This window comes from Anopheles ziemanni, chromosome 3, assembly GCF_943734765.1.
Source record: "Anopheles ziemanni chromosome 3, idAnoZiCoDA_A2_x.2, whole genome shotgun sequence".
In the NCBI taxonomy this organism is placed as follows: domain Eukaryota; kingdom Metazoa; phylum Arthropoda; class Insecta; order Diptera; family Culicidae; genus Anopheles; species Anopheles ziemanni.
This window is the reverse complement of record NC_080706.1, coordinates 52,470,918-52,484,372: the sequence shown is the minus strand read 5'-3', so window position 1 is coordinate 52,484,372 and position 13,455 is coordinate 52,470,918. Positions and strand designations below refer to the sequence as shown.

General features: G+C 58.6%; 1 protein-coding gene across 1 annotated transcript; it reads right to left on the bottom strand.

The window, feature by feature from the left end:
• Positions 1-379: 379 nt before the first annotated feature.
• Positions 380-11,299, bottom strand: LOC131288087 (tetratricopeptide repeat protein 28). Its single transcript, XM_058317186.1, has 8 exons — positions 11,213-11,299; positions 11,048-11,113; positions 6,882-10,930; positions 5,032-5,171; positions 4,682-4,864; positions 3,020-4,590; positions 518-2,962; positions 380-466 (listed from the first exon to the last, which is right to left on the bottom strand). The coding sequence occupies exons 1-8, from the start codon at positions 11,297-11,299 to the stop codon at positions 380-382; spliced, it is 8,628 nt and encodes a 2,875-aa protein (XP_058173169.1).
• Positions 11,300-13,455: the final 2,156 nt, after the last annotated feature.

Genomic DNA, 13,455 nt, shown 5'->3' with positions numbered 1-13,455 from the left:
AAATTTACTAAAGCTAGTTTAAAATTATAACACTTCCTCCCCCCCCGTCCTGCGAAACTCTACACAAAATCGTTTTAATCTATACAACGCGTGTCTACTACAATCCCGTCTACTGTACAGTTTACCTTCAGAAGGGGTCCGATAAATGCGACTCCCCCGTCCTTATTGCTAATCAGTGCCTTATAAAGGGGTGGGTTTGTTAAAATAATCATTTTTACACATACATTTTACACGATCCTCATGAGAAGCACTTGCTATCCTTGGTAGCTTTTCATGACTTCCTTAGTAATGCAATCGTTGCCATTCTCGCAGAATAGTGCAAACAAAATGGCAGCGGTGACACTAGCGCGGAAAAAGCCTACTGAGTACCGGGTGCTGTTTAAGTGTCGATAATGTACTTGCTCCGTTGCTGGGTTACCGACGTCGTCACCGTCGTTGGCACGCTGTTTTGCTGCTGCTGTTGATGCTGCTGCTGCTGCTGTTGCTGAGTGGCGGAGATGCTGGATTGTAGTGCCGCTGGGTCGACACCGGCGGGTACCGTGCTGCACTGCTGTTGCTGCGTTTGTTGCTGCTGAGCGGACTGCTGCTGCTGCTGTTGCGGTTGCTGTGCGCCACCCTGCTTGGAGGTGGTCACCGTCGATCCGGTGATGTCGGTGCGGAAGCTGCCGGAGCACTGCGAGTCGGCCACGCTGCGTCCGTCGCCTTCGTCGCGGCGCGAGAGGTCGGAGAAGGGCGAACCGCTGCGCTTGACCACGGTGGACAGGGAGTTTTCGGTCGAGGAGGACAGGTTGCTCGTCAGCCCGCTGCTGACGGACGACTTCAGCTGCTTCTGCTGCTCGAGAATGTCGGCCGTGGTCAGATCGGACGCCTTGACGATGTTGGGCGACACGTTGCTGAGCCACGGTTTGTTCGAACCGGACTTTTTGGTGATCGTGCTCGCACCGAGGGCGGCCGTCATCGCGGCGACGGCGGCGACGGTCGAGGTGGCGCTACAGCCGCACAGCAGATCCGACGGTGAGTTGCAGATACCGCAGGCACCCTCGTCTGCCAGCTTGCTCGAGGTGGTTGCGTTCATCTCGATCTCGTTCATCGCCTCGGCCAGGTTGCCCACGGTCAGTGCGGCGCTCGGTTTGTTCAGCATCGTGGCAGCCGCTGAGGCGGCGGCGGCGGCGGCTGCAGCGGCGGCAGCGGCTGCAGCTGCCGAGGGTCCCTTCGTACCGGCGAGCTCGGGCGGCGCATCGTCGTAGTTCTTGCTCAGCAGCAGCTTCGACAGGGACGGTGCCAACCCGAGGCCAATGTTGCGCTCGTGGTACACCTCGGAGATGGTCGGTGTCATTTCGCGGCTCATATGGCGTAGGATCGAGTCCTGGATGGTCTTCTGGTTCGTCTTGGCGCCGTCCTTGCCGGACACGGTGCCGCTAGAGGGACCACCACCCGGTGGCACCATGACCGCACCGTGGTGACCCTTGCCTCCACCGACGAGCCCCAACTCGGAGGCCGTCGCTTCCGTCAGCGGAATCATCTCGGCGTCGGTCGGCGAGAAGTAGAGCTTGTTGGCGTTCAGATTGAGCGTCCGCTCGTCGTCAGGAAGCGTGGAGAGGGGCTTACGTGGGGCGGCCACATGGTTGGTGGAAATCTCGGTCCGACAACTCAAACGATCGAGGAACCCGAACTGATCGACCGGAAGTTTCGAGCGGCTCATCGTTGTGCCGGCTGTCGACGTCACCGGTCCGTGTTGGCCGTGGAGTGCGCCATGCTGTTGCTGCTGATGCTGTTGACCGTGGTGCTGATGTTGCTGCGACTGCTGCTGCTGCTGGTGATGCTGGCCGTGATGCTGTTGTGGGCCCAGCTTTAGCTTATGGCGAGTCCGCATACTCTGCAGACTGTGCGCCAGCGACGTCAGCTTGCTGCTAATCGAGGCGGCATTCGAGCCACTGCCCGGGAGATCGAATGAGCGCTCGAACTCCGAGTCAGAGCTGGTCGACTCGAGCACCGAGAGGGACTTCTGGACTCCGTTGGCCGTCACCGGTCCCTTGCCGGTGGAAGGAACCCCGGTCGTACCGTTGATGTTGTTGTATACCGGAGCGAGCGGTGCCAGCGGGCGCAGACTCTCGACCATCGGCAGTGTCTGCCGAGGCGGGGGCAACGGTGGTAGATGGTGTCCGGCACCTTGGTTCGCGGCCCGCCGCAGTACCGTCGCATGCCCCGAACCTTCCCAATCGGTCGCTGAGCTGGCGGAGCTGGAGCTATCCGGTCGCCTATGGTGGCCCGCCACCGGATGGTGATGTAGGGCATCGGGTAGTGCATAGGCTCCAGCTGGGCCCATCGATATACCACTTGCAGCAGCACCACCACCACCACCACCACCACCAACACCGTTCAGCACACCACCCGCCAACGGATGGTGGTTCACGTTGTTGTGGTTCGTGTAGAGGTTCTTGATGCGCGTTTGGTGCGCCAACGCCAGCGAGACGTTCTGGTCGACGTTCTGGAGGGTCACCGGCGGACTCGGGGTGAACGCAGCGTCACTCTCACCACCACCACCGGGACGGGAAACCTTGATCGTGCCGCGGAGATTCGAGTATCCGAGACCCTTCGCCAGGTGGTCACTCTTCATGAGGATCTGTTGCGTCGTGTAGCCATCGGAGAGCTCGCTGTCGGTTGTGTTTGCGAGGCTAGTATCGGGTTGTGGTTGTTGGTGCTGTCCCGTTGCTGGCTGCGCACTATCCGTCTGTCCACCATCCGGTTCACCGCGACGGCGCACGTACGAGATGAACGCACTGCGAGTGCTCAGGAAGGGCACACGCCGCAGCGGCAATGGAGGGCGAGAGAAGTTGTAGCTCGATTGTGATTTGACCGTCACCGCCGGCGAAATGCTGCGCTGCTGCGAGTCCGCGCTGGTCGGCGTGGGACTCACGCTGCCCGCAACTCCCTTCATCTGTTGCTGCTGCTGTTGTTGTTGCTGCTGCTGCTGCTGGGAAGTTTGTTGTTGTTGCGAGGTTTGCTGCGATTGAGTGGCCTGCTGCGATGATTGCTGCTGCTGCTGCTGCTGCTGTTGCTGTTGCTGCTGAGAGCTTTGTGGACCCTGCTGCGATTGGGCCTGCTGTTGCTGTTGCTGCTGGTGTTGGACGGAGGACTGATCTTCGGACGATTCCTCCTCGTTCAGCGACTCGGAGCTACTGCTCGACTCGATGCCGAGGCTCTTGGGTGCCTCCTGCGTGTCGAACAGCGCCAGCAGGGCCTGCAGCACAAACTGGCAGTTGCGCCGGTTCGCCTGTTTGCCGGTGCGAAGAGTTACCTGATCCTGGCCCACCTCCATCAGGTCGAAGCCCAGCGAGGCCAGCAGCTCGTGGCAGCCGGCGACGCGCCACAACCGCACACTCAGCGGCACATCGATCGCACCCTCGCCGATCATCGTCGCGTCCGTCACCTTCGACGGGAACTGGGCCACCACGTGGCGCATGACGCCGATGATCTCGTCCGCAATCTCCGCCCCGTGCACGAGCTTCGACAGAGCGTGCAGAGTGGTGGGCGAGAGGCCGAGCAGTGCCTGCAGGCTGGCGGAGCACTGCGACAGCCGGTCCTCCGGGTCGCTCTGCGGGAAGAACACGCTCGACGGGATGCCGTTGGCGGCCGGCTCGAACCGGAACCCGACCGCCATCAGCAGATCCTTCCAGCCGCTCACCGGGCCCGCCTTGTTGTCGATGCTCTTCTGCGTCGTGTACATGGCGTTCTTCTGCCCCCGATGGATGCGCTGCAGGCTCTTCTCCACCAGGTGCAGGCAGACGCGCAGTGCGTCACGGCACTTGTCCGGTGTCCGCATCAGCTCGCACAGCGCCTGCCCGATCAGGGCGACCTTGTTCGAGAGCCGCACATTGCCACCGATCAGGATGAAGCCGGCCCAGTTGGCCGGGTGGGCGAAGTGTTTCGTGTGCTGCACCGTCTGCATTGCCTCGGCCAGTGCTTTGGCGGCACGCGTACCCTGCAGCAGCGCCGAGTAGAACGCCCGAAGCAGGATCTTGGCGGCCGTTTCCGGCACTGGCCACAGTGACACCAGCACCGCACCGGTGCCCGCGAACAGCCAGCTGCCGGCCAGGTTGGCCACCCCGCTACCGGTGATCGGTTCGACCGAGTGGTACGAGCTGAGCACAACCAACTTTGCACTCAGCTTCATCGCCAGCAGGTCGGCCGCACTGAGAATGAAGTCGGACAGGGGCGGAATCTCCATGTTGGACGCCGACAGATCGGACGGCTCGTCATCGTGGTCCGGACCGAGCAGCTCACCGGACGCACCGGCGTAGAAGCGCTTCCCGGACGGTTGCGAGTCCAGCACGTCGCCCGGACTGAGCACCACCGCACCGAGCTTCCAGCTGACGTTGGCGGCAAAGTGGACGCACTCGGCGGCCGACAACTCCGCCACCACCGCTTCCTTGGTGGCAGTCGAGCTGACCAGCGGTTTGGTGCCGAGCATGTCCGACACCATGGCCGCCTCCTGCAGAGATGCCGGCGACTCGGACCAACCCCACGTATCCGACAGGGACGACGGTATCTTCGGTCCGCCGATCACCAGCGCACTGTTGAGTCCCTCAGCTGTGAAACGAATGGCAGAAAAGGCAAAGGCATTAGTACAAGCGGTGATCCACTGCGAGCTTCCCAAGATGAAAGGGAATGGCTCCACTACCTGGCTCACGTGTTTTGATGCGACTTTTCTGCCGCAGCGTGTGTAACGATGGCACGGTCAGCAGCGAGCACCGTTCGGACAGGTACTCGCCATCTTCATCACCACTGCGCAGGATGGCAAACGGTACTAGGTACAGTTCCTTCTCGAGCACCAGGATCAACTCGCGGCGTCCGATTCGAGCGGCTGGAAAGAGCACAATGAGGGACATTTTATTCTAGTATCTAAGAACAAATCATAAAGATAGGGAATTTTGTGGATCTCTTGAAGGTAAAGGTAAAAATATAGAGTTTCCATGTAAGTCGCACAAAGAGGTACAGTCATAACTTCAACGAAGCGTATCGATCACTTACTTGTGCTGATGTCCGGCAGCAGATCCTCGAACGGTGCGAGCAACAGGTTGTAGAGGACGTGCAGACAGGACGGGCCCTGCCATGGCGGTAGCATATTCGACCGTCTCGATCGTGTCGATCCCTGCAGGCTTCCGATGGACCTGTGGAAGCAGAAGTCGCCGAGCCAAAAGAACCAAAGTCAGTAAAGTACTCGCCATCGACACCAGTGCAGTGCAAACTGAGCCACAGTGAGTGAGTGGGTTGATTCTTAATGAGTGAGTTGAATCAATTCATCAAGATGATTTATTTTGTTGGCACATTTGTGATTGAACTGATTCGGAATGCTTTGGCTCACAAACAAAGGCGGATCGTAGGGTAAGCAAACTAAGCAGCCGAGTTATCGTCCTTTTTGCCCATTTTTTTTATTTTAATGACGGATTAATTCTTAATTTTTCACAAAAGTTGCATGTCTTCTCATATTCGCGATGAATTTGCGAATAAATTGAGCCTTGATTAAGAAAAGGTAACCAAACGTCACATTTGTTGTGATTTTTAAAGTTAAGATATAAAATTCTCAAATTCTAATTTCTGTACTAACATGTTTATATAAATGCGATAAGTTTAAAGATGTTTTTATAGCAGAGGAAAATGCCCCAAATAGTTTTAGGATAATGGACATGGGTTAGCGAAAGTAATGCCCTGCACATTCTCAAACATAGTTGTGCATTGCACTAACATTTTCTTTTTCGAATTTTTCACTAAAAAGAAACGTTTTCGGTTTTCGAAACACTCAATGAAAATGAAATACATTAAAATGAAAAACATTAAATTACTCGTCAATTTTGTTCAAAGAAAACACTGTTTGTGAAAATTGATTCTCTTGGAAAGTTCGCAAAGATAGTTTCGCATGAAATATGGTTTTGAAGATAAGGCTTTTGTAATTTAAAACTATGGATAAGATAGAGAAAGTTGTTTTTAAATTTTGAAATATAAAGTGAAATGTGATGTGTAATGTATGTTTTTGGGGCTTTCAACTTGTAGCACAAAGTTGTGGCCAAACACAACTGTGTTTGTGGCCTCTAGAACACGTAATCCGCCTCTGCTCACAAAGAACGGTTTATTGATCAGTCAATGTATGAACCAGTCTTTGGAATTTTGAACATCGTTATCACGTAATATTTACATTATTATTTGCGTAATAAAACTGCCACCATACGAAAAGCATGGAACAAAATGCCTCGAAATTTAAAAACAAAGTTTTTTTAATAGATTAGCACTAAACGACTGATGATTTCAAACAAGGAACACGTTTTAAACACTGGCTGTAATTGCTTATGGATTATATATTAAAGTATTGAATGGATGTGTAAATGACTAAAGCCCTTATCGAGCCAACATAACATCAAGCTAAAGTATGAGCCTTATCCGAGCTGTTCCTTAGAAACTGTGTTCAAATTTTTCTACTTTTACACACTAGTGGTTTTTTTGCGCGCAGAGTAACAACACTCGGCACACACTTGTTGAATCGAACACTTAGCACACAATTTTTGAACCGAAAAGGTGTTTCCGAATAAATTGAGACGTTGTATGACACTTTACTGTGCTACCACAAATGTACAGCACAGTGAAATGCGTGTGGCACAGCACAAAAAGTATTACTTGACCCAACACTAGGAAGGATAGGCCCCACTTTTTTATCGCTGGATCTATCAATCGTTCCTTCAAAGATTCCTTCAACACAAGAACGAATCGATTCTCTATTCCAACTCACTCACTCACTGAACTGAATCACCGTACTGAATCGTTTTGCTCATCTCGACTGAACCGTTCTTCTCATCACTAATCGACACACGCGTCCCGTTGGAACGTACCTTGTTGAACCCTGCAGACTGGCAACGGAGCCACCGACACTGCCGAGACTGAAGAGCGAGCTGAGCGAGTAATTGCTCGAGTTCATCAGATGGTTCCGGTTGACCATGCGCAGAAAGCCGGCCCGCTCGTTGGCGAAGTCATCGATGAGGTTTTCGTTCGACGACTTCCACCCGCTGCCGTCGCCCTCCTGCAGTACGCTGCCCGAGTTCACGCCCAGGCAATCGCGCACGTAGTTGATGTACTGCTCCAGCAGGCTCTCCCCGGCGATACCAGCGTCGCCCGCGGTCGCTGCCGCCCCCGCGGCGATCGCCACCTGTCCCTTCTTGCTGTCGGTGATGGCGGCGGCCAGCAGCTGCTTTTTCTTCGCCATCGGCAGCGTCTGCTCGTCGAGCGTGGTCGCGTGGAACCGCACGATGCGCTTCTGGGGCTGCAGGAACCAGGCGTACAGCTCGCGCCCGGCCAGACTGTAGTAGACGACGCTCGTCTTGCTGCGGTTGACCGTATCGAAGATGTACTCGCTGCAGGTGAGCAGCGTTTTGCGGTTGTTGAGCGAGTTTTCGGCGCTCTGGTTGGAGTCGGCGCCCATGCGCGACCGGCAGCGCTCGGCGGCCACCAGGGCCTCCTCGTGCCGGCCCAGTCCGACCAGCACGCGCTGCAGCGTCTGATAGCAGGCCGTCTGCAGGTCGTACAGGTTGGTGCGCGCTTCGGGCGTTACCTGGTCGCTGCGGATCGACTCGAGAATCTGGGCGGCACTTTCCATCTGCTGGCGGGCACCGTCGTCATCGCCGGACGCGACCAGCGAGAGCCCCAGCCGGTGTCGCAGCCGTGCCTCGTCCTCCAGCTTGTTGAGCGACTGTGCGATCGCAAGGCCTTGGCGCAGGAACCCGATCGCCTGCGGGACCTGCTCCATCTGGTGGTAGACACGGCCCAGCGCGAGACAGGCATGCGCCTTCGTTATCCGATCGGCCGTCAGAGCGAGCTGCTTCTCGTAGTGGCGCGCCGACTCCGGGTAGCTCTTGAGCGAATCATACACCGAACCGAGGTTACCACAGGCGCGCGCCTGCAGTGTCGCGTGGCTAATACTTTCGCACAGTTCGAGGTCCTGTTTGTGGAGCCGAAGCGATTCTTCGTAGTCACCCATCTGCTGGCACACCGCACCGAGTCCACTGAGCGCGTCCGACGTGAGCACTCGATCACCTAGCTCGCGGGCTATGTCACGCTGATGCTCGAGGCAGTTGATCGCCTGCTCGTAGTTCCCTAGCGCACTGTGGATACCACCGAGGTCACCGTATGCGGCCGCCTTCGCTTCCGCATTGCCCAGCTCGTGGGCCACCACTAACCGCTTTTCGAGACACACGAGCGCTTCCTGCAGGTTACCGACCGATTTGTAGCAGTTCCCCAGGCCCCGGTAGGCCCGCTCCTGATCGCGCGGACTCTGCAGCGCTATCGCCAGCTGCAGGTGGCGTTCGTGGCACTTGATCGCCTCGGCGTGGTAGTCCCCGAGCGCGTCGTAGCAGTCCCCGAGGTGCCCGAGGGCGCGGGCCCGGTCGTGCTGCGCGGTCGGTGTGCTCACCTGCTCGAGCGTGCCGAGCTGCTGCTCCAGGTACCCGATCGCGTCCTCGTAGTGGCCCATGTTGAGCCGCGCTATGCCCAGATTCCCGAACGCTTGCGCTTCCACCGCCGAGTCCTGCAGCTCTTGGGCCCGCTCGAGCTGCTCCTGGTAGCACTTGACGGCGTGCGTGTAGTTTCCGAGCGCCATATGGACGGCCCCGAGGTGCCCGTGCGCTCGGCACTCGCCCGGCAGGTCGCACATCTCCTGGCGCAGGGTCAGCTCCTGCGTGTGGTACCCGAGCGCCTTGTCGAACTTCTTCAGCAGGCGATGGGCGAGCCCGAGGGCGCCACAGGCCGCCGCCTCCATGCCTCGCTCGCGCGTCTGCCGCGCCAGGGCGAGCTGGCGCTGGTACATTTTGATCGCTTCGTCTACGTCCCCCATGCGTATCAGCACGTCACCGATGTTGCCGAGCGCGCGGAACTTACCCGGCAGGTGATTGGTCATGTGTGCGATCGCCAGGAAGTACTTCTGGCACTCGAGCGCTCCGCCCGTGTTGCCGAGGGCCAGATGGGCCAGCCCCAGGTTGCAGTACGCCCGGCCCATGTTCATCTTGTTCTGCAGATCCTTGGCGAGCGCCAGGTCCTGGTCGTAGTAGCGCACCGCCTCCCGGTAGTTGCCGATGCAGTAGTGCGCGTACCCGAGAAAGTGACACGCCTTCCCTTCCGCCGCCACGTCGCCCAGTTCCTGCGAGAGCATCAGGTACTGCTCGTAGTAGGGGACCGCCTGGGCGAACTCCTGGCGCGAGCTCAGACAGTTGCCGAGGTTCAGCAGCGCGCAGGCCTCCCCGGCCGTGTCCTTCAGCTCGCGCGCGATGTTCAGGTGCGCCCGGTAGTGCATGAGCGCCATGTCGTGCGCACCGAGCGCCTGATACGCCACGGCCAGGTTGCCGTGGGTGGACGCTTCCGCGCTGCGATCGTGCACCTCCTTGCTGATGATCAGCTCCTGCTTGTGGTACTTGATGGCGGACTCGTAGTAGCCGGCGGCCGAGTACGCGTTGCCAATGTTCCCGTACGCCCGGCCCATCCCCGCCTTGTCCTGCAGCTGGCGGGCGATGGTCAGGTGCGCCTGGTGCAGCTTCAGGGCCGCGTCGTGCTCGCCCAGCAGCTGGTACACGATGCCCAGGTTGGAGCAGGCTCGGCCCTCGCCCACCTTGTCGCGCGCCGCCAGCGCCATCTCGAGCTGCTTCTCGTGCCACCGCTTCGCCTGCACGAAGTCGTGGCCGCAGCGGGCCGCATGGCCCAGGCCGGCGTAGGCCCGCGCCTCGATCGCCCGGTCGCCGAGCTGCTGCGCGATCCGCAGCACGCTCTCGTGGTACGTGATGGCCTGCGTGAAGTTGCGCTTGTAGTGGTAGCTCGAGCCGAGGTTGCTGTACGCCCGCGCCTCCTCCACCTGGTTGCCGAGCTTCCGGGCCAGCCGCAGGTGCTGCGTGTGGCAGTCGACCGCCGAGTCGAACTCGCCCATCGCCAGGTACACCGCCCCGACGTTGCCGATCTCGCGCGCCTCCTGCAACCGGTCGCCCATCTGCTTCACCAGCTGCACGCACTGCTTGTGCGAGGCGAGCGCATTCGGGTAGTCGCCGATCGCGGTGTACACGTGGCCGAGCGAGGTCAGGGCGGCGGCCGCCGCCTGCGTGTCCTTGCACTTCATCGCCAGCACCAGCTGGTAGCGGTGCGACGTGAGCGCCTCCTTGTACGAGCCCTGGCTGAAGTAGGCCGAGCCGAGGTTGCCGTGCGCCCGGCACTCGCCCGCCGTATCGCCCAGGCTCTTGGCCACCGCCAGGTCCTGCTGCATGTACGCGATCGCCTTATCGAGCTGGTTGAGCGCCCAGTGCGCGGAGCTGAGCGCGGAGAACACCGACCCGCGCAGCTTCAGCGAGCACGACCCGATACGCAGCGCCGACTCGAGCACGGTCACGGCCGCGTGATACTGGCCCGCACCGAGCAGCTCCTGGCCCACCACGGAAATCACCACGAACGGCGACTGGTCGAGCTTCATCGCCTTCAGCTGCTGGAAGGTGGGCTCGAGCGCGTGCCGCAGCGGGCTCTTGATCGAGGCCTCCACCAGGCCCGCCAGCAGCTGCTTGCTGTTCGGGTCCTGCGCCAGCCCGGCGCTGAACGCCGCCAGCGCCTCCCCGTACCGCCCCAGACACTGCAGCGCGACGCCCTGCCGGAAGTACGCCTTCGGCCACTGGGGGCAGAGCTCGCGGGCGCGCGTCGCATCCTGCAGGGCGAGCGCGAACTGGCCCTGCTTGAGCCGGGCCGCCGACCGGTTGCTGTAGAGGATGTGATTGCCCGGGTCCAGCCCGAGCGCGTCCGTGTACAGCTGCACGGCCGTGCTGAAGTCGCCGTTCTGGCACGCGGTGTTCGACTGGCGCACCTTCTCCAGGAAGAGCGCCCGGTTGGCGGCCGGCAGTTCCGGCGTTCCCTCCGGTTCGTTCTAGGGGGAAGAAGGGAAGAGAGAAAGGTTCCGATCAGTACAACACTTCCACTCGCGAACGTTTCGAAATGTATTGTATTGTTGTGCGCATTCGTTCCCCATGGCCCCCCCTCGTACCGAAAGGATCAGCTCGGCCGAAAGTATCTCCCAGACGGTCGGATGGATCGACGGTTGATGCTGGTGCTGCGGCGCTACCGCGGTGTGTGTGTGCACCAGCGGCGCGGCCGGTGTCGGAGGGGCCGCCGTCACCTTGGCCGACCCGTTCGGATGTTTCGTGTGCACCAGGACGAGCGTGGTGGCCGTGCTGCTCGGTCCGGACGTCTGTCCACCGGCGCGCCGACCACCGTGGCGTCGCCGTTCGGTGTGCATCGTCACACGGTAAAAAAAAAACCACTCACTCACTCACTCACTGAAGCGGAGTGCAGAGGACCGTCCTCTGTAGCTTCGACCGGCGAGGACTCCCGTGGCGCGATCGTACCCGCACGGCGGTTCACTAGAAACTGATCGCGCCTACTTCGACTGCGCGACGGCCTCGATTTTCGAACGGCGAACGATGATCGCTCTCTCTCTCTCTCACGCCAATCTCCGTACGGAGAGATCTCTCCCACGCTCTCCAGCAGAGAAACTAATAATGGGGAGAGCAAACGAGACAAGATCAACCACACACATTCACACACCCGCTCTTTCGATCTCTCCCGGTTGCTTTAATTGCTTTAGGGTTTCTTTCCCCTTCATCTCGTGTGCGCAGGTGATCTTCCAAAGGACGCTTGGTTTTACCATCGCACAATATCACATCGCAGGGGTGGAATTCTCTCGCATTCTCTTTGAATCCACCTCTCAGGCTCCCTCTCACTCCCTCTCTTTATTTTCATTCTCATCGATGATCTTCTGGAGTAAGGTTGAGTATTTGTCTCCCAATGTTTGCTCGCATCATCATTCCAACGGAACGATCGGCTAATGCTGCGATCTCCCGCTCCCACCCCTTCCCTCTTTCACACACACGCACACACACACACTCACCCCCTGCCCTAGCTGTCGGAGGTATTTCTCTTCGCATTGTCTTTCCGTCGCCAAGATTGTCCACCGCTCATCGGCGGCCTGTCCATCCTTGCCGTTGGTCCGCACGACCCCCGGCGTCCCACACCCGTTTACCTGTCTAGCCGTGCCCGGTACCCTTTTCCTCGGGTCGTTTGGAGGGTTTTTTTTTATTCCTTTCCCCCTCCCGCTTGCTGCTGTGCCCGTTCGTGTCTTCTGCACCCGCTTTGCTTCAGAGACGGAGAAAACGGATCGAACATGGGAATGAAATCGCTCCGGCTCCGGGGTCTTCGGCCATCTTCACGCTGCGGAAGCGCGCTCTGTCGTGCCACCGGACCGCACCGCTGCTGCTCTGCTTTGTCTTTTCCCTCCATTCCCCCCCCCCCCCCCCCCCACACCTCACCCGTTTGCGTCATTCGACCTTTCCTTCCCCGGTCCGTGGTAAGGGTTTCCGAGTCGCCTTTTTCTTACCTGCGCGCACACGCACGCGGGGTGCTGCTGCAGTTTTACGAACGTATCATGTCGATTTTCTCACCCTCGCGGATCATTCTTGCTCGTTCCCGAAATTCCTGTGCGTGTGTGTGTGTGTGTGTGTGTGCGTGTTCGAATGGCGTGCGCCCTCGCGCGCGCAAAGTGTTTGGCAGGCGGGCGGGCGGGCAGGAGAGCGCGCGGCAGGTTTTTGTTTTCGGGGGAACCTCGCGACGGCCCCGGGGCGGCCGGCGGGAAAAACCGGTGCGATCTCGGAAGAATGTTGATTGCTTCACAGTTTGTAAATTTCGGTTTCGACCGGCGGAGAGACCCTTTCAGAAGGGATCATCTGTTTCGTCCGCTCGTCTGATCCGCTCCGGGTTTCCACCGTTCGCCGGGCTGGCTGGCCGCTACGACTTCGATGGGGGGGAGGGGGGGGGGGGGGGGGGGGCAGGAACCCTTCGAGTCTTTTGCTGCCACGAGCAGGCCACGGTATCCGAACCGAAAACACCACCGAAAGTCCACCGGAGCACCGAAAATGGGGCGTGGGGTGATAACCCAATTTCGGCCCAGATTTTCGGACTCCATCCGAAAGAAGAGACGAGGAGGGAAAAAACAGAGATGCGCTCTCGACCTTGCTCTAGGCACCTCGACGGTGATGGTGGTGGTGGCTCTGCTGCCAACGCACATCCAATTATCTTGAACAATTTGCATTCGCCAGATACGGAGAGAGGGAACCGAACACCAGAGGTGGCCGAATCCGGCGGGGAAAAGGAAAACTAAATAAAATGGAAAATATTCCCGAAGTAACAAAAAAAAAACAAAAAAAACAACCAACAACAACGAGCCAATAAAAAAAAACGGCACGAAAAATCCCAAACATTCACGCGCGCACACACTTGAATGGAATCCTCAGGCTCGGGAAGCCACGGACAGGGTAGGGAAAGAAACCCCAAACCTCCGACGCGCCAAATCGGTACATTTGCAGACTGGGTCTCATCATCATCATCACCAATCATCAG